At 49.5% G+C, this 23,287-nt stretch overlaps 6 protein-coding genes across 6 annotated transcripts; 3 read left to right on the forward strand and 3 right to left on the reverse strand.

The window, feature by feature from the left end:
• Positions 1 to 374: 374 nt before the first annotated feature.
• VFPPC_17618 (hypothetical protein) lies at positions 375 to 731 on the reverse strand (the record flags this gene model as incomplete). The annotated part of the gene is made up of 1 exon (XM_022429311.1): positions 375 to 731. The coding sequence occupies one exon, from the start codon at positions 729 to 731 to the stop codon at positions 375 to 377; it is 357 nt and encodes a 118-aa protein (XP_022285662.1).
• A 1,767-nt stretch (positions 732 to 2,498) lies between these two features.
• VFPPC_16992 (restless-like transposase) lies at positions 2,499 to 4,526 on the forward strand (the record flags this gene model as incomplete). Its single annotated transcript, XM_018294744.1, has 2 exons — positions 2,499 to 2,641; positions 2,684 to 4,526. 2 exons carry the CDS (start codon positions 2,499 to 2,501, stop codon positions 4,524 to 4,526), a joined length of 1,986 nt encoding a protein of 661 aa, XP_018136571.1.
• Positions 4,527 to 6,245: 1,719 nt separating this feature from the next.
• On the forward strand, positions 6,246 to 7,082 carry VFPPC_12189 (hypothetical protein; the record flags this gene model as incomplete). Its single annotated transcript, XM_018290144.1, has 1 exon — positions 6,246 to 7,082. The coding sequence occupies one exon, from the start codon at positions 6,246 to 6,248 to the stop codon at positions 7,080 to 7,082; it is 837 nt and encodes a 278-aa protein (XP_018136570.1).
• An 8,899-nt stretch (positions 7,083 to 15,981) lies between these two features.
• On the forward strand, positions 15,982 to 18,438 carry VFPPC_16991 (transposase IS4 domain-containing protein; the record flags this gene model as incomplete). Its single annotated transcript, XM_022429053.1, has 5 exons — positions 15,982 to 16,231; positions 16,275 to 16,625; positions 16,852 to 17,189; positions 17,263 to 17,925; positions 17,974 to 18,438. The coding sequence occupies 5 exons, from the start codon at positions 15,982 to 15,984 to the stop codon at positions 18,436 to 18,438; spliced, it is 2,067 nt and encodes a 688-aa protein (XP_022283953.1).
• A 1,206-nt stretch (positions 18,439 to 19,644) lies between these two features.
• Positions 19,645 to 20,721, reverse strand: VFPPC_12182 (zinc finger domain-containing protein; the record flags this gene model as incomplete). The annotated part of the gene is made up of 1 exon (XM_018290142.1): positions 19,645 to 20,721. One exon carries the CDS (start codon positions 20,719 to 20,721, stop codon positions 19,645 to 19,647), a length of 1,077 nt encoding a protein of 358 aa, XP_018136567.1.
• A 638-nt stretch (positions 20,722 to 21,359) lies between these two features.
• Positions 21,360 to 21,737, reverse strand: VFPPC_16990 (hypothetical protein; the record flags this gene model as incomplete). Its single annotated transcript, XM_018294742.1, has 1 exon — positions 21,360 to 21,737. The coding sequence occupies one exon, from the start codon at positions 21,735 to 21,737 to the stop codon at positions 21,360 to 21,362; it is 378 nt and encodes a 125-aa protein (XP_018136566.1).
• Positions 21,738 to 23,287: the final 1,550 nt, after the last annotated feature.

Consider the following 23,287-nt stretch of genomic DNA (forward strand, 5'->3'; position numbering starts at 1 on the left):
CGACATGGTACCATTTCTGCAGTTCTCAAGATAGCGACATGACAGGTTGCATTGCCCACCAAGAGCAGCAAATCACTCGTTACAAAGAACAACGAAGGGATCAACATTCTTCCGCCGTATTTCCATACGTATGGAATACAAACATCTCATATGGAATACGGTTAGTCCATATGGAACGTTCCATATGGATTATCTTATTCCATACGTTTATGGATAGAAAGCCTGGAGTCGGATCCAGCCAATGCACACTGCCGAAGTGGTATGTAATATTTGCTTATCAGTAGGGAGGGACGAGATCGAGGTTTACTGCGTCGGGAATGGACTGGATTTTTCGTATCAATAGACTTCCGCATCGGTCATCGTTCCAAACGCAGTCAACGACTTATATGCCACTTTGTTCCAATGTTGGAGGGCGGGTGCGCTAGAGCGCATGTATCATGGGTGAGTTGGGATGTTGAACAAGGAGAGTTCGGACTTGATTCCCTGGGAGGAGACCCAATAGGGGTGACATTAAGCAGGTCTGCCACCCGCCGAGGACCGCGAGCAATATTGGAATAGAAACTGCTACCAATTGTAACCTCAAGCTGAACAACGACAAGTCGAACGACGCCGACTCGGACAAGAACGACGCCCACGCGAAGAAACTGAAGAATTGGCAAATCATCATTGCCACTTACACTGCAACAGTATCCTGAGGCTTGCCAGTCGCTTGATATCGCTGCTGAGGTCATAACCAGACCGTTCCCTGACAACACAAGGCGACGCGATTCACTGGCTCTGATTGACTCCTCTCACCGACTTGTTCGGCGACAACAGAGATGGTTGTCATCTGGGACTAAAATCGGCTACCCATTCCTGGCGGAGTTGCTACTTGTTGTCGACGCGGAAGTCGCTCTCCTGGAATATGAGCGCAGTGCATGAGAAACAAAAAGCCAAATTGACCGCCTCCGAACAACTACCCCCGGGCTTCTTAGCGCACCACGGCCGTCAGCCCCATACCCGCACGCCACTTTGCACGAGGAATATTGGTTCCAAAGGTAGGCTTGGGCGGAAAGCGCAAGGAGGGCTTCAGGAGCATCCGGCCCATTGTCCAAACGAGTCGATGCTCATGTGCTCCGTGACGGAGATCCCCGGAACGATCATGAGCTGGTGGGCCAGCGGACGTAGCGGCATGGCCCACCCCGGGACCCGGAGCTGGCTGTGAAACGCTGGCTGGTCACTTGAGCTTGAGCTCCTCTTTGATGCAGTTGAGACTTTGCCAACAGGCGGCAGACAAAGTCACCAAGCTCTGTGCAGTACGATGCCAAACAAGAGCGATGAGTGCTGGTCATTGCCGTGTCGCGACGCGTAGGCGTTCTGGTCGGTCAACTGCTCTTGGAGCCGGTACGTAATTTTAGCGCGATTGCCATTTTAGGTCTAGTCGTAATGAAAATGGGACTTCAATCCGCTAACGCATCAAATCCCTGCCGGGATGGAATAAACGCCCGAATGCTGAATGCTTCGTATTCGTGGGAGACAAGCGCTTCTCCAGCTCTTTTTGCGACCATACGGCCCGCATCTATGGGATAAGTATGCCTCTCTGTTGATAGAACAGGCGCACTTGGTGTAGCTAGCTTTCATAACGTCGGCTATTAAGGATGAAGATAGCCGGAAAAAGCAATTATATGCTTCGGACGAAAGGAAGTTCTGTTATTTGAAAACGGCCGCAGAAAATAGTGTCCAAGCAGAATCTGTGGACAACATTGATTCCACGACAAAGTCTACCTCTGTGCCATAACATAAAGTGACGTAGCTAATTATGAGTCTCATAACGTGACCGCATCAATGCCAGGCAGGCAAATTCATGTCATAACGTAACGGTTAGCCCACTTAAATGGCTTTCATCGTCCGTCAGGTCAATGTACTGTTACCATTTCTGTGTCATGAACTATGAGCCCGCTTCAGCTTCGAAGTGAGCTCATGCAATCCATCCATTATGCAGCCTAATATCTCTAAGGTGGGTTTTCAGTCACTTGAGTGTTGGTGCCTGTCCTGCCCATGGTGTCAGGATTGCCGAGTCCCAGGGTGGTCATCAACACAACATCAATCACGAGGTTGTCAACCTGGTTGACGTCAACCAACCCAACCAAACTCAACACAACTTTTTTTCACTGGTCAACCAACTCAACATGATGACGATTTTGACTTGGTTACGTGGATTGGGTTGATAAAGCATCGCAATTGGTCATACCAAATTTGTGTGCCGGGTAGCTCAGCTTCCGGCACGATGAAGTGTTAGCACTAAATAGGATATACTCCTATATACGCCCAAACATGTATATATATCAAGGTACCATAGAACATTCACTAACGCGTTGCCATCGCGATGCCTCACACGTCAAACGCGTCCAATCTTTTGGTCGTCAATTCGCCATGCCATTCTTTATGCTGAGCATCAGCCTGAGCTTCCCTTCCGTGACTTGCTCCACTGGCGTCTCTCTCCTCTCTTCGGCCTGAGCATGTCACAAATTTTGGATTTCGAGGCTGTGAATACTGTGCAGGCGTCCCCGTTCACACCGAGCCTCCTAACACCCGCGCCATCAACACCGGAGCCGCCTACGCCAGCGGAAGCCCGTGCTGGTCGTCGAGATGAGGATCGACTGTTCCGACACTTCCGTGGCTATACGTGGTCTCAATGAAACAGAAATACAAAGTCATGGGTGTGGGAATACGGCTTCGACATCGAGAAGGACTTGGAGCGGCGATGGGTGTGCAGACTGTGCATTGAAAGGAACACGCCAAAGCCCGGCAATGTCATTGCAATAGGCACCCAGAATGCTGAGCGGCATCTCTGGGAGCAGCACAAAGTCCAGGATCCTTCTGGCAAACGTTCTGCACCAGCATCTCGCAAGAAATCAATGACAGGATACCAGACGATAACGAAAGCCCTCAATCTCGATCTGACGGCGCAGCGAGAGCAAGCAGTTGCGAATCGCTTCATCAAGAGCTTTGACAGGAATGTCTTTCAGCGTCTAGTGGTCGAATGGATTGTCGAGAGCAACTTGTCGTTTCGAGAACCCGAGAACAAAAGGCTGCGCACCATTTTCGAGTACCTCAATCCATTCGTTGCAAGCACTGATGCCCATGTGGGCCACAATACAATCCGCAAGCGTGCAGTTGCCGAGTTTGAAAAACACAAAGGCGAGGTTATTGAGATATTGAGAAATGCGCCTGGCCTGATACATATTTCCTTCGATGGCTGGAGATCGCGGAATAAGCACGCATTGTACGGCGTCGCATGCTTCTTTCGAAGTGAAGATGGCCAGCCTCGAAAGCTTATTCTTGGGGTGCCTGAACTTACAGTTCGACACTTTGGAGCCAACATTGGACACGAGATCATCGAAATACTGGAGTCGTACGAGATCCCAGACGAGAAAGTTGGGTACTTTATCCTCGATAACGCGCCAAACAATGACACCGCAATGAAGACTATTGGAGAGAGATTTGGCTTTCGCAGCATGGAACGGCGGGGCCGTTGCTTTGGTCATGTCATCAACCTTGTGGTGAGGGCCATCCTATTTGGCAAGGATGTTGATGCATTTGAAGGCCGCTTAGGTCATGGAGATGTATCTGCTACGACTGAACATGAGCTCTGGCGGAAGAAAGGGCCGGTCGGAAAGCTGCACAACCTCGTGGTTGCGATCCACAGGTCTGATGTGCTTACCTCTCTTCTCCACAGTATCCAACAGCTGGAATTCGCTGCATCGGAGGATCCTAGGATCAGAACTCGGAGACCACTTAGCGTGGTCGTAGACAATGAAACCCGTTGGCTATCGCAGTTTTACATGATCCGGCGAGCCTTAAAGCTTCGACCGTATCTCGAGACACTGGTCCTAAAGCACAAGCAGGAGTGGGAAAAGGAAAACACCTCGAAGCGGTCTGGGCGACTCAAGGCAAGTGTGGTCATGCCTGCCATATGTCGCGACGAGAACAAGCTCGACGACAAGGACTGGGCCGTTCTGGACGGCTTGGGCACTATCCTTCAGAGCTTCGAGGACGCGGTCAAGGCGCTTGAAGGTGACGGAATTCAGCGAAAGCGCAAAAGCGGGCATTTGGAGTCCTATGGTAACGTGTGGGACGTGATCGTGGGATACGAATTCCCGCTGGCTGAACTGGAGAAAGCCAAAGCTATGGTCAATCAGTGTCCTGAACCGGAGCACTTCAGCGTCAATATTAATCTTGGCTGGAAGAAACTCGACGAATACTATAACAAGCTAGATGAGACCCCAATCTATTACACGTCGCTGGCACTGCACCCCGCTTATCGGTGGGGCTATTTTGAGATGGTGTGGTCTGGGCGGCCGGCATGGATTTCCAAGGCAAAAGATATGGTACAGTCAGTTTGGGACAGAGAGTACAAGACATTGGACATCTCAGTGGTGGAGCATGGTGAACCAGCTACAAAGCGTCGACAGACACAGTACTACTCTCCATTCGAACAATTCAAGGATGAGGCCCGGATACGTCCTAGCGAAGAGCGGGACTGAGACGGAAGATGAGTACAGCAGGTGGCAGAAGGACCAGTTACCAACGGATGGCGACGTTCGGGACCCGCGGGCTTATTGGCACGCGCAGCGGTTCAAGTACCCCAGACTCTCGCGAATGGCACTGGACTTCATGATAGTTCAGGCGATGAGCGCGGAATGTGAGAGATTATTTTCGGCGGCAGGCCGCATGGTGACGCCTCTTCGGAATCAGCTGGAAGCAAGCACGATTGCTATCTGTCAGGTGCTGCGGTCATGGCTGCAGGCAGGCATTGTGGACGAAGTTGATCCTATACTGCTGGACAAAGCGGACGAAGCAGTGTTAGAGCAGGTAGTCGAGAGGGAAGGGATAGGAGGATGGCTAAAGGGCCTGCAAGTGCAGACGCAGGAGGAAGAGGCCGGGTGGGAGCAAGCTTGCCTTGACTACTTAAGATTCCACGCCCCTGCTGAGGCATGCCTCGTGGGGTAATAGTGTTTCGTCAACCAGTCAACTCAACGTCAACCAAACTCAATATAAGGTCGAGGTTGATCAACTCAATGGATGAATTGCTTATTAAGCGGCCAACTCACTCAATATACGGCTGAGATTGATTGGGTTGAGTTGATGACCACCCTGGACTTCGCGCAGCCAAAAGAGACTAATTTCATTAGAAGTCCAGCCATTTGGTGATACTGTAAAGTGCCAATTACGGTATTTATCGAATTTATCAGGGAACCATTGCTGTTGAACGCTCGCTCCTTTGAATATCACAAGAGGGCTAATCGCTCTGCCGTCTGCTGAGATGCACTCAATGATTGTAGTCCAAGTGCGTGACCCAGGCTGCTTCCTGATAATTACTCGAATTTCCACGCTCCCAATGATGAGGCCATTGCTCCCTTGGCCCTGTTGGATACCAGTCTCATCCATGTTGTATTGATTTCGCGCTGGAATTCCCTGTACTATTGGCAGCTGGACCCTTGAAAAGAAGCTCTTAATTGTATCAGCAGAAGCCCGGTTAATGCGACAGGAATCCATCTTCTTGCCTTTTCTAGTTGCTATTTCGGGATGCCGGCGAATAAATCCCTTTACCCAATTCTTCCCAAGCGGGCGATGGTCGCCTCCCTTGGCTAGGATGTGTGATACAAAGAGGTGGAGTTGTTGATGTGTAATTGGCACGTTCAATGATGTTTGGGCTACTATCCAAGTAACGAGGGTATTTTCATCCTTCTGTGATAGCCGCTGACGCGGCTCATAGGCATCAATTCGCGTCTGGGCGCCAGAAATTCGATCTTGAATAGATGTCCTTGGTACCCCCGACTGTGCTGCAGCTTTCCTGACAGAGAGGCCATTGCGCACAGCTAATAGAGCATTTTGAATATCATCTTCTGTGTAGTTTGGCATTGTAAATATAAAAATTTAAACAGAATTTTAATTGCTATTAAATTGCACGAGAAATCGCGGTTGGAATGTTGGCCTTTTGGTGTTGAAAGGACGAAAAAGAGTGGCCGGTTGAGGGGACTGGCCGGTTGATGGGTCCCCGACGTTAACTGCTTTCGATCATTCAAGATGGTCTGTGCCCTCCACACGATCTCCTCAACGCGTGCTTCTTAACGCGTGCTCTTCAACGCGTGTTAGGTAAAAAAATCCTATTTCTGTCTGACATTCGCACCCTTTGGCCAAAACAGATATACTCCCTCTACTTTCTTCATCCTTGCTGCGTAAATTCGACTACAGCATCGACAATGGCCCCATTCAGTAGCCTCACTAGCCAACTCGAGCCCTCCGGCTCGGCAAAGCGCAAGCGCGACACAAAATACAAAAGTGATGACTCCGACAAAGAAAATGCCACCACTCGTCCCGCGAAGGCGACCAAAACGCAGACTGAGACGGCCAATTCCGTGACTGCCAAGAAGACCAGCTCTGGAGGTCTCAGCAAAGAAGCTAAGAAACTCTACACCGACAGCCTCAAGGCCCTTGACAAGCGCGTCGACGAATTAGACAAGAAGGTCAAGACGATGAGCGGCAACAGCTCGGCGATCACTACCTCCAACTACGCCATGTCCGCGCGCAAGCACATGGCCGCTGTCAAGAAGTTAGTCACTATGGACACCACGCTGGCCTTCAACTTGCTGCTCAGCATGGCTGATGCGTCCCATACTGACCTCGATGCTGCATTGAAGATGTGCGGCACCCCATGTGATAACAGCAAACCGACTTTCAAAATGTTAGATGACGCACTTTTGCCGCTTCTTGAGGCGCGGGAGAGACCAACCAGCCTGGCAGCTGGACTGCCAGAAGTCCCGCGGCGATGGACAATGAAAGATGCAGATGTTGGTGTGTTCAAGACCGGGAGGCCAAACAAGCAGCAACGCGGCCAGATATACCGCCAGAAGCTGGCGTGGGAGAAGAAGAGGCGACAGGCCAGAAGGGAACGGAGGGAGCAGATGGGTGATTGGGTCAAGGTGGCGTTGAGCGATTTAGTTGAAGAAAGAGACTACCTTGCTGCGTATGGGGTAAAGGAATATCTGCCGCGGTGCATTGCAAAGTTGGACGAGCTGGTAAGGATGAGAGGAGTGTGAGTTGGCGATATCATGAATATCTGGAAATTCGTAGCGTAAGGGTCCGAGGACGAGGGGTAATAATCTTCCCAATCGTGAGTATTTGTAGTATATGAAGTACGCCTCAGCGAGATATAGGCCCGTCGGTGATCGGACAATATCACAGTCATCGTGCAAGCAATCCCCTGGCCTCCATGGCCACGCGTATCAGCAGCATCATCTTTGGAATCTGTTGGGATATATTTAAGCTGGACGTCTAAGGAGCGTTTGGAGTAACAAGTCACTTGAGCAACTGTCGTTATGGTGAGCTTTATGGCTTTGAGGAGTGCAGACAAACTGTGACCGGCCATAAAGAACGCGTGCCTTTATTACCTGGACTAAGTTTCCGTACAATGTTTTCTATCATCCAACCCACTGCGCCTGGCTCTTTCCAGGAGGTTGGGGCTCAACAGCTCTTCTTTTACCCAAGAGTCCTCGGCTTCCGGGCGACCATGGAAATGCAAGAGACATTGTCGCTTACCCCGTTTGCTTTCCCGTGTGTTCAGCACATCGACTCCCTCATCAAACCCGACATAAGTCGACTCAAGGTTTTGCAGCATTTTCTTGTCCAGAATGTTCCTTCGCGGCTCCCAGCCGGTACTGCCGTCGATGTGCCACCTTAGGAAGAAGATGTTCTTACCCCACCGTGCTAGTAATTCCGCTTTGTAGATATCAGTATCGTCAGAGTCGCTCGACGATGCATGATGGTTAGAACGTCGTGCTTCGGTGTCAAAGAGTGCTCGTTGCGCAAACGACGGTCTTTAGGCTTTATTGCCTGGCTCTGCGGCTGGTCCGTGTCTTTGGGTGACTCATTTGTCGTGTTTTGTGGTTTGGTGTGAATGCCACAGGGAGAGAAGTGTGGGTAAATTGCATTTGAAACGTCATAATACCGTTATCGCGTATACGCTTGAGCACGGCATCTCAAAGAAGCCATTCTTCATAGCTTGCAATGGTGGTACCCATACTATGATCGCCGCTCGCGGGTAAGATCTTCATGTGGTTCCTTGTTTGCGGTTCGGTGACGAATCTTTTAGATTTGCGATAATAGTTTGGATTTTGTTTGCTCGCATTGGCTCCAGCAGTTCCTAGGTCCATAAAGTCACCGATCACACGGCCGGCCGGTGAGACGACGAGCCAGGAATATATGCTATTCTTCCCTAGGTCCTCACCAGGCATGTACAGGCTCGGCTTAGCCTTGCCGATCGACAACTGAGAATTTGGTGCTGACACACACTTTGGACAGCATCGATTTTCGACCAGCAGCCAAGGGCTCGCTTATCTTGACATGTCTCTTGCAACTTGGTCCTTATTCCATGTCAATATTGGCTAAATCTTCGATATCACTATCAATGCTAGCCTTATCAATCAATATTGATTGCATTGCTGACAAGTCTGGCGAGTGGCTTCTAATCCGTTGTGGTACTTCCCGAGGCTAGAGCTGCCTCTGGGTGGGGCCAATCATCCACCCTCGGGATCATCAGCAAGGCGGATGACCATCCAACTCTGAGAGCAAGACACACTGCTACAGGCAGAGTCGTGACGAACATTTTCCCCTTGGGGCCGATTCCACTCGGGCACGTGAGGCGGTCTTTTGGACAGCCTTGGACAGTTCTGCACACACGATAATAAAGGTAGGCTAAAAAGGTTATTCTTACGGTGCTGAATCTAGGACGTGATCTCGCAAACACCACCTAGAGATCATCCACGGCATTTTAACTTTGTACAGTAACGAACCTGAAGGGCCTCCTTTGAACGGCATGCAAATCTGTCGCTAAACCGTGCATGAATGTCTGCCCACGGAAGTTCGAGCTCTTCTTTCAATTTGATGAGAAGGCAGTCCTCCTCCTGTGTGAACCTTGCTCTCGCGCTGTGTCCTCGCTTCCGGGCCAACAGTCTGTGTCAGGATCGTAGACTGGACCATCAGTCTGGTCTGTAAAATGCAGACCAGACCAATAGTCTACGGACTATTAGTCTGGACTGCAGTCTGGACTATTAGGAGCGCTGGAGTTAATGGTCGCGCTGAACAGCAAAAGAGAAACCATTAAACGCAAGAGAGTCCACAAAGTGTCGGACGTCGATACTATGAGTGGGGTTCTTACAGATGTCCATATAAAGGAGGAATCGCCTGAGCCCGACAGATTTCCACTCCTGATGCTAAAAGCGCAGTGTCCGCGATGCATCAGTGACGAATCCCTGTCTGTTGAGGAGCGGACTTTCTCCTACTGCCGCCCTGCGATAATGAACGATCATTTTGACCGCGAGCATCTGGATACTATCAAGGGCTTTGATAATCTCATCGTGTGCAGCCACCCGAAATGTAGGGATGCTGATTTGAAATTGACAAGCCTCGATCATTTTCGAAATCATGTTGCTCTTGTTCATGGCGTCACTCTCAGAGCCTCACGGACGTAGCTAAAAGAAGCGCAAGAAATACATCACAACGGGTTTTGAACGAATATGGCTATAGGTCATATTAATACACACTGTACTGCACACTGATTGAAAGTTTTGCTCGGCTTAGTCTATTGAATATATTTACAACCGGTTCATAGTCGGCAAAGGTAATGCCCACAAAAGCACGTGTGCCTGGTTTTGTTAACTCTTATTTTTGTTTGCGCCGTTCATGTGGAGTAGATTTTACCAAGGATGGTAAGCTGATGGTAAACTGATGGCAAGACCTACCTGGTCAGGTCTGGACTACGCAATGCGACCAGCGAAATTGGTGATGCATCACTGCCCCTCACTAATTGAATGTGGCGAGAACTCGGCAGTGGTGTTGACACAAGGACGAGAAGGGGACCTAACTGGTTAGGTTGGACTTCGCAATGGGACCGACTTGGCTGGCGTCGATGGCCCCACAATACAAGCGTCTACTCACCAATCATACTTGCCGAGGTCGCGTCACAACACGGTTTGATTGATCCCATGGTCCAAGCGATAAACAATCGTTACCCATCGCATCCCATCCTGAAAACGATATCGAATTCAGGGCGCCCAATTAATTTACTGTGGCAATACATTGTTGGCCGGTCCTTTAGCCTGGAAGCGACTCTCACGCCTCACCTTACACCTAGCCTATCAAGCCAGCATGCCCCGACGTGTCAAGGCATGATTGTTTGCAGGACTCTAGGGGGTGGAAATGGCAGATCTATCTGTCATGGAAGATGGAATAGAGGAGGTAATGGATGAGTTGACTGTTCAACAGGTCATGCTCAGCTCTATGGATGGCCAGGCATGGAATGGAGTTGAGGACGAGCGGAACGACATTATCCAAGAAATTGAAAGGCTGAAGCACCTGCTCGAAAAGTTGAAAAAAGATCGCGCACGAAATGAAAACGGCGATGGTTGGTTTTGCCTCTGTGATTTCCGTTTCTTCTGTTATAGGTGCTTGATTCGAGTCAACGCTTGTTGACATCACTTGTGACATAGACTAACAGCTCTATTTCAGATGTTGGTGGCTCTGCCTCACAGAAGCAATCTCCGCCCGGCACGCCTACCTGTGAGTGCTTGTTCCTCTTGTGCATTCTAGCCATCTCGATTCCCCGATCCTTAGCGTGAAGTTATTTACGCGGCCTTCGCGCCAACCTGCGCGGGTTCCTAGGGTCTGGATTTCGATTACATTGCACGGTTACTCCTCTTGCCGGCTGGTATGAACCTTTTGACACTCTTTGCCAGCTGTGTGGTCTGGCAGGCGGTAGGAAAATAACCGTAGAGAATATCACCCAACAGCTTGTGACTGGCTTGGCTGCAACCTTGTCCTATGTATATATAGCAGGAGTACAGAGGGGTCCAGGTTCAGCGTCCGCCCAGATGTTACCAAGTTGTTAAGGTGCCACTACTTCCTGTTGTTGTCCCACCTAACATTTTGTCAGTATATCAGCGGGCGCTGAAACTGGACGGTTCTGTACCTGCGGAATCTGCATGAAAGTATTTCACCCTCTTATTTACTAATGGGTTTGCAGCACAAGCACCGCCACCCCAACCAAGAACTCCTGTTGTAACAGGGGGGCGCTCAACCAAGATGGATACATACTCCGGATATCACGATGTCTGGGACAGCCCGTCATCAATCTCGTTACCGAGTAGGAAGAGAGATCTTCGAGCGAGGGATCCTTTCACGATGAATAGTCAAAATAAGTCAAGACGGACGACTCCGAATCCTGGCGGCGACCGTTCTTCTACTCCTTCGAGGCAAGGAAGGGAATCAGATCGCACCAAATTCATCGATATTATTGATCTCACTGGGTATGAATGTTCCCTCATCTGCGAAAGAAATTTATCAGAATGTTAACGTAAACAGTGACGATGTCGACTTCGATTCCACCGTAATCGCCGAACAAATTCGACAGCAACAGCATCAAGAACAAGAGAATAGAGACATGCCGATGGCTATGCAATTTTCCAGTCAATATTCCCCGGTTCCCTCATCGTCTTCGAACGCAAATGCATCCGAATCAGATGCTTTTGCCAGACTCACGGCTACGCAACGAGCTAACTCGCGAGGACAAACAAGCTGGGACTGGCAGTCTCTGCCATCCTCCAGCACTCAGACGCCGGTGCCATCAGGCGAAACGATGAGAGCCTCAATGCCAGGGTCCTGGGACAACCCAAGTCCGTGGGATAGACGTCCGCTTGTCAGTCATGCTCGTCTGCCGAGCAATGCAGTGAAAGCTCTCAGTAGGCATTCGATCGGTGCAACCCGTCAGAGACCTTCAGGGCACGGTACTCAATCCGGGAACCCACGACATGTTTTGCGAAACAGCCAATTTTCTAGCCCGGCGCTGAGGAATGTCTTTCAGCCCACTCCATCTCCAAGACCACCGTTTTTCGGCGTACCATGGCACCCAGGTGATAATGGGTCTACTATTTCAAATGTCATTGAAAGAACAAGCATGATTGACCACGCTAACGTGCAGGATGCGTTCGGTAATCCACTACATGGTCGTCTGGCTCGTGTTCTCGACGATGATTATGAGTCACCAGTAACAGGAAAGGAATTAGATGACTTGTTGAAGAACATCCGTCCCGACATAGATATTCCAGAGCATAACCGAGGCGTTGGTCCGCCGGGGCTTAAGTATCCGCTGTACAGACACCAAGAGGTTGCGCTTACTTGGATGAAACAAATGGAAGAGGGCACCAACAAGGGGGGAATTCTGGCAGATGACATGGGACTCGGGAAGACGATTTCCACCCTGGGTCTCATGCTTGCCAACCTCGCCACCTCTCGTCCAAAGGTAATTCTTGTAACTCTTTCGAATAAACCCGGTATGTTCTGACACGCTGCAGACAAATCTGATTATAGGACCACTTTCGTTGATCCGCCAATGGGAAGAGGAAATCAGCAACAAGACAAAACTAGCACATCGGTTGTCAGTGTTTGTATATCACGGCAAGAGAGCGTCGACAGATGACCTCCTCAAGTACGACGTGGTGGTCACCACATATGGTACCTTGGCACAGGAACTCAGGCGCCGTGAGAAGTTTATTGAGGAGAACAAAGATAGGAACATCAACTTCAATGACATATCATGTGCGGTTAAGTTTCCCTTGCTACATCCAGTGAAAGCCGTCTTTCACCGCATCATTCTGGACGAAGCTCAGTGCATTAAAAATCGGAGTACACAAACAGCAAAAGCTTGCCACAGCTTGAGGGCTACGTATAGATGGTGTTTGACTGGTACCCCGATGATGAATGGGATCCTTGAGCTATATTCACTCTTGAAGTTCCTCCGCATAAAACCTTACAACGCTTGGGAGAACTTCCGTCAGGTATGCAGCCAAATGTGTCGTCGGCTTCTTTATTCGAACTAACGCATAGAATAGACTTTTGGCGTATTGTTCGGCCAAAAAGGCGACCCTAAGAGTATAGCGATGAGCAAGCTCAGAGCACTGCTCAAAGCGATTATGATGCGTCGAAAGAAAGACTCAAAGCTCGATGGGAAGCCTATTTTGCAACTTCCCGAGAAGAGAGAGCATATCGTGTATGCGGAACTGTCAACGGACGAGCGAGACTTTTACAAACAGCTCGAACAGCATGCTCATGTAGTGTTCAGCAAGTATCTTCGAGAAGGAAGTGTTGGTAAGAATTATTCCAACATCCTCGTATTGCTCCTTCGACTTCGTCAAGCTTGCTGTCATCCTCATCTCAATTTGGACGTTGACGATGCCGTCAGCCCCATTACCGATGCTGATGTGGAGAAGCTTGTGAAGGAATTGGACGCATCTATTGTACAAAGGATCAAGGGTGTTGATGCTTTTGAATGCCCCATATGCTATGATGCAGTACAATCGCCCTCGTTCTTTATACCTTGCGGACACGACAGTTGCAAAGACTGTCTATCACGCATAGTGGACACTGCTATCTCGCAGAACCTCCACGAAGGAAACGAGAGTGACCGGGCTAAGTGCCCTGTCTGCCGTGGTGTATTCGAGCCGAGAAAATGCTTCACTTACGAATTATTCAAAAAGGTCCACATGCCAGAGACTGTGGAGAAGGTGGGAAAGATTGAACCGGTCGACGACGAATCGAGCGACGAGGAAGAAGATTCATCGGAAGAAGAGGATGCCACAGATGAAGTCAACAGTAAAGGAAATCTCAAGGGATTCGTTGTTGATGATGATGACGAAGAAGAGCTCGCCGACATTGATGTTCTCAAGAAGGAAGCTTCCGCGCTGGAAAGCAAAGAGCGGAAGAAGTCCAAAATGGCCCAAAGAAAGGAGAAAGGCAAAGGCAAGGCCAAAATGCCCGACGTAAAACCATCTATGTTGAAGAGCCTACGTATCGAGGCAGCCAAGAACCGTCGAGCATATAAACGATACATGCGATATCTCCGAAGAACATGGATGCCAGCTGCAAAGGTCACCGAGTGCATGAACTTGCTCAAGCAAATCCAGGAAACCGGCGAAAAGACCATCGTGTTCTCTCAGTGGACCCTGCTCCTGGATCTTCTCGAAGTAGCCATGTGGCATGACAAGTTCCCCAACAAACCTCTCCGCTACGACGGCGGCATGTCCGGCGACCAACGCGCCACTGCAGCCAACAACTTCCGCGACATTCCCGATAACAAGGTTATGCTGGTTTCTCTTCGCGCAGGAAACGCAGGCCTTAATCTCACGGTTGCGACGCGCGTCATCATCATGGACCCGTTCTGGAACCCGTACATAGAAATGCAGGCGATTGACCGGACCTACAGAATCGGACAGCAGAAGGAAGTGGAGGTGTATCGGATTCTGACGCAGGAGACGGTAGAGGACCGTATCGTGGCGTTGCAGAATAAGAAGAAGGAGATTGTTGAGGCGGCACTCGATGAAGCAGAGAGCATGAAGATTGGTCGCTTGGGCGAAAGTGAGCTTAAGTTCTTGTTTAATTCGCACAGCTAAGAAAGTACGATACCCCTAATTTGATGGATTACTAAATTTCAGGATCGGCCATCAAGGTTTATGGAGAGGCGTGCGGTGATGAATTACATAGATCCACTGTTGAAGTTGCTTTTGCTAGGAGCTCCATGACGAGGAAGACTATGCATAGTTAGTAGAATACGTATTAATGAATTCATCACGCTTTACCATTCCACAGTATGAGCTAATCATAAGTCGTATTAGGTATACTACCAACTATTCTCGTCTTCCTCCAGCGCCACAGGGCTGTCCGTTCAGGTGTAGTAGATTTTACCAAGGATGGTAAGCTGATGGTAAGACCTAGCTGGTTAGGTCTGGACTATTAATACGCAATGCGACCAGCGTAATCGGTGGAACCTCACTGAAACATCACTAACTGAATGTGGCTTGCTTCGTCAAGAACTGGGCAGTGGTGTTGACACAAAGGACTGGGAGGGGTCGGAGGATTGGGCGCTTGGTACACCCAACACCTCCATTGCTTCTAATTTTAGCTTGTGACGGTTCTCCATTGAGATTCCCTGTGTGCCTTCTGGAACGTCCAGTAGTGCATTCTCTTGCCGAGCTAGCTCTTCAGGATGAATGAGACAAGTTGGAGCTGGTTCTCAGCATCGTTGTTTTCCCAATCATTACTCTTTACGAGTCTTCCACGCTGTCTCAATGCTCGGGGCATGCATTCTTGCGTTTCGATCAGCCTTTCGCGCTCTACTCTGGTCATTATTTTACCTGTGATAAAACAGAATCTTCGGCTCCAGGCGATTCTTAGCACATCTACAGGTAAGCATATGGTTTGGGGCATGACTGTTTCGGGGATCAGGGTGATCAATGGCGAAGGCAGAAGGTGGAAAGGGCCATGGCCAGGGTCATGAGATTTATATAATTACATGTTGTCGTGTTGACACGAAGATGGTGCGCTTCGCAAACCTGCGGGCTAGGTGGCAGATGTTTTGAATGGTTCGTCGACTTCCCTGTCATTCTGGTTGTTTCATTTTCAAGTAAACATGAGAGACCATATCGGTGAACCCAGAATCGATGATCCCAGCCATGACGAGAATGGTTATGTAATGACAGGCAAAGTCTGGTAGTGTTGACACAACCGGGTCTTAGAAAGTTTTGCTCAGCTTTAGTCTGGGTATTGAATATATTTACAACTGTTTCATAGTCTGCAAAAGTAATGCCCACAACAGCGCGTGTGACTGGTTTTGTTAGTTGTATCTTTTTTTGGTTTGCGCCATTCAAGTGCAGTTGATTTTGCAATGGATGGCAAAGTTGATGGCAAGACCTAACTGGTTAGGTCAGGACTACGCAATGCGACCAGAGTCGTGGTTTCTAATTTTAGCTAGTTAGTTATGCCTCATTGTATGAATAAGGTGCCTCCCCGCCAAAATGACCGACAAGTCGGTGAAACAAGCCAATCAACTTCCATATGTTGGTCAAGTCACTTTACAGTCTCCATCATCAGATTTTACCTCGATCGCCATCAATGACAGAGCAAAGTACGCGCGAGCATATGAACATTCGTCATGTTTCGGACCATTCCAATGCACCTTGGAGATGGCAAGATGACTTGATTGCAAGAACTCATATAGGACAGCATATCGCCAAAAAATTTAAAATACTACGTCCCCCCTTGCACGTTGGAGAAGTGGGCTGCAGGGGGTCCATCCTGCATTCCACGCCTCCACCGGGCGACCCACCCCAAAATAGGAGTGATTGGGTGATGAAGGGGATGGGCATTGCAATATCCTGTGAAAAATGTAGAGCAAGTGGTGCAAGCCGATCAAGATGATCCATCCGCTGCCACATTGTCAAAGTCGGCGAGAGACAGCATGGAGAGCGACGAATCTAGCCGAGGGCCGCCCCAGACGGGAATCAGATATAATACATTGTATCTCTTAACGACCTGTGAACCTGTCTCACACCCGCCGCACCCGATGACTCCGTCGACGCAGAGGTCACTGCACTCTCCACGTCGCACACATCGTATTCCGGACGATGAGCACGAGCACGCTCACATACTATATCGGCATAGTAGGCTGGCGGGCAAATGCTCACAGCTTTGGTGGCTCGTCCGAACAAATAGCAGAGCTCGTGAGTTAGGCGCTCCAGCTCGTTGGCCGCTCGTTCGCCGTACTTGTACCTGAATATCTCATCCAGCAGGACAGTATCCCTTTGACTGCGAAAGTGTTACATTTTAGCGCGCCCCACTTCTACTTCGCGATACATCCATGAGCCTTAAGCCCCAGCAATGAGCAACCCAATGTGGAAAAACATTCATTCACCTCAGAATGGAAGGTAAGATGCTCCCTGCGCATTATGTGCCGGTACGGTTAGGCGGTTAACAATTGTATAGGCACAAAACGCCCAGCTCCGCCTCCTGAACGGCCTTCAAAGCGACCTTGCATTAAGCCAAACGATTCAACGCCAGACGAGCCGCCCTCATCCCCTTTGAGACCCCTCGATAAAATAGCGACCCCTAAACCGTTTGACACCTTTAAACCAGAGCCATTTGCTCATGTGGTAGAAGAAATTGGATCAGACTGCTGGGCTCTATTTGAGCAATGGATACCTCGATGGCTAGTTGAGAAATGGGTTGCTTGGACGAATGAAAAAAGGGGGGCTATGGCGGTGCCTGCGGCGCGTCAAGCCTCCTGGATTCCGACTTTCACTGAGGAGATCTATCTCTTAATCGCCATCCTGATATACATGGGGATTCATAAAGAACGCCAAATCCAGGACTATTGGATGGTCTCACCCCTTGGAGCCCAGGCATCCATTTACTCGATTAATTAGTCGGGATCGATTCCTTCTTCTAATGCGGAACATCTGTCTTTACGATTCATCTGATACTACTGCTAGAGTCTGGGACAAAGTAGATGATTGGAATCAGCATATGCAAAGCATTCCGATGTGCCTTTGGTGTCCTGGTTCCCAAATATCCATTGATGAGGCTATGGTTCCTTTCAGTGGCCGCAGTAAAGAGATTGTACGCCTGCCGTCAAAGCCAATCCCAATTGGCTTCAAGGTTTGGGTTATGGCGCAACAGGGTTATTTTCTCCAATGGGCTTGGCATGAGAAAGGCGGTGGGCCCGTTGGATTGACTCCTCAAATCTTCTCTGGAAAGGCTTTGGCAAACACCCAAGCCGTAGTTGCTTGGCTCCTTTCAAAGCTTCCACCGGCACCATCTCCTTCCCGTGGCTACCATGTCTTTATAGATAATCTCTTCGCGACGGCTCCCCTTTTGAAACTTCTACGTGAGCGTGGCATTGCGGCAACCGGGACGACAAGAGCCCGTACAGGAGGTATTGGTGACAAATTCATATCGCTGAAAAAAGAGGACGATAAAAGGGACTGTATACCTTGGGGAACAGCTTACTCTCGGCCAACGAAAGATCAAAAGGTGATGCAATTTGCTTGGAAAGATAATGCCCTCGTTCTTTTGCTTTCAAGTTATTTTGATGGCTGAGAAGAAGAGATCCTTCGTCTTCGGCACTGCCCTTCCAAGACCTCGAGCTCTGCAAAGACTGCAAGGTTCCCATTTGACGGCGAGTTCGCTAAAGAGCTCCCTATCCCACAGTTTATCGATGACTACAATCATTTTATGGGAGGTGTTGATATTGGTGACCAACTAAAGTCATCGTATAACTGGGATCGACGAACAAGGCGCGGAGGCTGGCGGGCTATCGCGTTCCTTTTCCTACTGGAGGTTTGCATTACAAATTCATGGCAACTCTGGCGGCGGCAGGAAGGCAACAAAGAGAGTCATCTAGACGTTAGACGTAACTTATATAGAGACTCAAAGATACGCAGGCCTAAGCGAGGATGGTGTGCTTTCTGTTCTTCTAATAAGAAGAAGGCTATTTTAACTGTTGAGTACCCCCATGGGCAAAATCAACGAAAGTCCAATATATTTTTTGGTTGTACAGTGGGAGCATTTTAATGACGATGCAAACCCACTTTCTCACCAAAACTCATGAAATTTAACGCATAACATATCATCAAACCTCCGGTAAAAAATGCCTCAATTTAAATTTGACGGGTTATTTAAGATGAAAAATATACTATTTTGAACTTTCGGCGCCTTGGAGCTTCAGGTTATGGAGTATTTAGCAAATGACGTAGAGAGTGCTGGAAAACTGTGCAATTTACTAGCAAAATGGACAAAAAATCCGGCGCTTCCCCTTCAAGTCTGAATAACTCTTCAGGCTTCCACTCAAGGCCTTTGAAAATTTCATACAGTGCACCCGAGGTATTAATTAGACTCTCTTTCAAATTATGACTATTTTACATAAAAGATGGGAGAGATGTTGAGTGCAGAAATAGTAGCTTTAGGGTGGGTTCTTGCAGGTGCATCGTCATTAAAATGCAGTGACTGTAAGCAGTGTAACGTGCCGCTGTGTGAGGATGGAGACTGCTGGAGTCAGTGGCACAAGTTGTACAGTGAAGTAGAAATTTGAGAATCTGGTGGTTTGATTGGTTGGGACCCCTGTCGCGCTAAAATGTAACACTTCCGCAGTCAAAGGGATAGCGGGAACTCAATCCTTCGACCCCACCAACCCCCCTCCCCTTGTTGTCCTTGTGTCAACACAACTGCCAAGTTCTCACTAAGCAGGCCACATTCAATTAGTGAGGGGCAGTGATGCACCACCAATTTCGCTGGTCGCATTGCGTAGTTCGGTAAAATCTACTCATGGCGCGGGTGCTTAAATTCCAGGCTCAAGACTTAATGTGTGAATGTGTGTGGACGCCTCATACTGTCTTCATCACCACGAATCAGACGATTCACTTATCCAATGCTGTAATGGGAGTACCTCAGAGTGTCGGAAGTAGTTTTAGAACACGTTCTGCCTCGAGTAAAACGCTGGAAAGGCCTCAACACGAAGCAGACTCCGATGAGATGGAAGACGAGGCTTCCAGGCAACGTCAATAGACTGGCCAGCCACCTGATATAATCATGTGGTTGGGTACCTATTCCAATGAAGATAAAAGACCTTAATCCTTCAAGCCAGATGAACCAAAAAAAATGCGCAAAAGGGGGGGATCAACGGTACATCTGTTTCATACAAAATGTCCTCTCGATCCCGCCAAACACTTTCTTGTTATGTACGTTGAGCGATCCCACTTCCATTCTCAACCAGTCAGAACTTCAGCCCACCTTGCTCAGACTCCGAAGTACGTCCACCGCTCCCGGAGTCTCATACCACGAAGCATAGCTGTATCCGATTACCAACAAAGCCTCCTCCTTCGACCGGTGTGTGTATGGCCCGTTTGGTCTCTGCAAAACGCCAGCATCCGGATCCTTGACCAGCAACTCCCAGAAGTGTGAGTTATATGTCTCAATGGCTCCGTACACCTCCCTGATCTGGCTCTTGATCGTCTCGGCTAGCTGTGCCGTCTCCTCCGGCCTGGCCAGGAGAATATCGTGCCGCGACCCAACGATACAGCTCACAAGCTGGCCACGAATAATCTCAATAATTTCCTGTGGGATGGCGCCGCGGAGCGCAATTCTGGCGTTCTGGATCGCCTGCAGGTCGAGCAGGACTCGTATCTTAATTAGCACCAGGGCCACGGCGTGGCTCAGGTCTAGGAAGGTGGTTTTCGTCCATCTCTTCGCTGGTGCTTCCAACGCATCTGCATCCTTGACGTCCAGGAATGGCTGGTCCATATCGCCCCGGTCGTATTGCGGTTCCTCCCCCGTGGTCGCGTACCACTTCATAAAGTCGTAGGCGTCCTGGTCCCTGCCGAGTCGAATATACAGCGCGGGTATTAGCTGCCGCACGCCCATGTTGTCCCCGCGACACAACCGCATCATATCCAAGAGATGATCCAGGGCCATCTGCACCACGTCCACAGGGCCACCGGCGGTGCCGTAGCTCAGGAGCATCACATCCACCAGCTCATAGCGCGCGCGCATGTACGGACGCGTCTCCAAGATGCCCCAGAAGTAGCCGACATGGTCTTTAAAGATATTTTCGGTGTGGAGGTCGCCCGGTGTGTCGCGCAGCTTCTTCTCCTCGAACTCGAAGCGAAGACGCGCTTTCTTGATCACCTTACACGGCGCCTTGTGGTCGGCACGGTCCTCAGCCTGGCAGTCTGGCCCGCAGTAGTAGACGGCTTGGCAGGCCGAGCAGCGGAGGACGCCGTCCTTCCTGTGGCAAAGCTCGCAGGCACGTGGCGCCAGGCCACTAAGCTTGCCAACGTCGGCATTCACAATGAGCGGCATTTTGCTGCGCAATGGAAACGAGCGACTTCTGGACGGGAAGCGAGTGCAGTCTCGAAATGAAAGACAAGTCGTGTGTCGAAGGTCAATTTTACCTACAAAGAGGCATGGCAAAGCGCACGGACACTTCTGCTGGGCCTTAAGCTAAATTTGAGCCTCGTTGTAAGGGGCGCCTTGTTGTAAGGGGCACGAGGCTTATTCAGCCAGAAGTGTGTCTCGAAACCAACAAATTTATTGCATTGGGCAGAAAAAGAACTGAAAGCTCTCGGAGAGAGCTGAATGGCTAGTTACATACTTCTACGCTGAGTGGTTGAGCATGAGACCCTCATTTGGTGGCGTTACTAGCATCGGCATCAGCCGAGTGCACCTCAACCGCCCAGCCCGGCATTAGAAGTTGGCTTTACAGTTTGTTTTGATCTCGTTCTGGTCGGATGCTGGGAGGCCCACAAGTGACCCCTAACCTGTTAGGGTCCCCCCGAGGTAGGTATGGCTCAATGGCAACTTCTTACTTTTATTCAACACATGTCTCAGACCTTTGTTTGGTGGAATAAACATGTACACTCTAAAACGGAGGTGTTTGTCTGCAGCATGCATGATGTAACGGGCTTGGCGTTGATGTGCACTCTCGGCTGATGCTGATGCTAATAACGCCACCAAATGAGGCCAGCCCTGAGCAAGGCAGTACAATTGCCCTTGCCGGAAATTGGAAGTCCCTGTTGGCGCTGCTGCTGTTCGCACAGATAACAGTACCAGAATCTTTTTGTCGGGTCCTGCATGAGTTGTATGTCTTCGCCATATTGCCAGACAACTGATGTTCTCTTCTTGGTGTGCTTTTGGGGCTTTGCCACAGCAGAGTTGCGAACATATCGCTTTCCATTCAGCATAAATTCGTCAGGCTCGATCAGGATTCCGTTGACGTCTTTTGGGCGAGAGCTAATATGTGCTGGAGCAAGAATAACTCGGTCAGAATCAGGACGGCGACCATTGGCAGCGCCGAAATAGCTGGATATAGTGGCCATGGTGTAGGTAGTGGGTTGGCTGTTCAGACACGTCTGCCACAGCAGATGGACTGCTGAAGTTACCAGTGACGCGTTTACCTCCATTCTTTTAGTAGCAGACCAAACTGCGCGTGTTGGATGTGACGCCTACGGCACAACGAAGTTACAGGCCGTCGTGTCGTCGTCTACCGACCGGAGCCCTGTCACGACTACTAAACTAGGCTTAGCCATTGCCTTATCAGGTTAGACCATTGGAGCTCCAGGAGCTGGTTGCCAATCAATCCAGTCCAGTCCAACTCATCGAGACGACCATATCCAGTCCAGCCATTCAGCGTCAAATCCAGTCCAATCCAAATTGCCTCCAATCCAATTACATCACTGAACTGGTATGAAGATAGCGCGCTACTAAAGGATTGGGTTATCTCTACAACTCACAACGGCTGGACTACAAATGAGAAAGGCGTTGAATGGATTCAGCACTTCGAAAAGCATACTAAGCCGCGAACTCAAGGCGCATATCGTCTTCTGATCATGGATGGGCATGAAAGCCACCACTCCACGGAATTTGAGCTGTTCTGCAAGGAACATCAGATAATCACGCTTTGCATGCCTTCTCATCCATCCCATATTCTTCAGCCACTAGATTTTGGCTGTTTTGGGCCACTGAAGAAGGCCCATGGTAAAGAAATCGAAGGGCTAATGAGAGCGGGGATTACACACATTACGAAGGCGGACTTCCTACCCGCATTTTTCACCGCATTTGAAGCTGCAATGACGGAAAAAAATATCCAGGGGGCTTTTAGGGGTGCAGGCCTTATTCCATTTGATCCAAAAGGTGTCTTGTCACGGCTAGATATAAGGCCACGGACGCCACCACCTGTTGAAGAGGCTACTGAGCTACCGCAACTGTGGGTTCCAAAGACCCCAAATAACCCAACTGAGGCTACTTCGCAGACTGATTATATCAAAAGGCGAATAAGCCGCCACCAAGGAAGCTCTCCAACGTCAATTTTGGCTGCTATGGATCAATTTTCGAAGGGTACATGCGGAACTATGCACAAGATGGCACTCTTGAAAGCGGAGAACCAGCTACTTCGAGAGGCAGATGCAATACTAAGCAAGCGGCGAAGAGCTCGAAAAACCCGTTTACGTCAGGGCGGTAGCATGACTATTGCCGAGGGACAAGCTCTACAGGACCAGCCAGAATGACGTGGATGAGCAGATAAAGCAAGAAGATCGCCGGACGAGAGGTTGCAAACCGAGGGATGAGAGGAAGGGTCGGCGATGTGGTGTGTGCGGCAAGACTGGCCATAATGCACGAACATGTCAGATTGATGTGGAAACATCTAATGAAGAGGATACCAGCGAAGATTAATTGATTTCCTATGTTGTGGTTGCTTTTTGGTAGAATCTTTACGAGAAGGTAGTGTTGGGTGAGCGGTTCCTGTTACGTAGCCGTTGTGATAAAAGTCTGCCGATATCGTCTCGCCGATGGAAGGGTATGACGTGGAACTGTACGGTTCTTTGCCGCAGATGAAGCCACTAGGTGATTACGTATTAGTTGTTTGGGC

This window comes from Pochonia chlamydosporia, chromosome 2 (genome assembly GCF_001653235.2).
Source record: "Pochonia chlamydosporia 170 chromosome 2, whole genome shotgun sequence".
Taxonomy (NCBI): domain Eukaryota; kingdom Fungi; phylum Ascomycota; class Sordariomycetes; order Hypocreales; family Clavicipitaceae; genus Pochonia; species Pochonia chlamydosporia.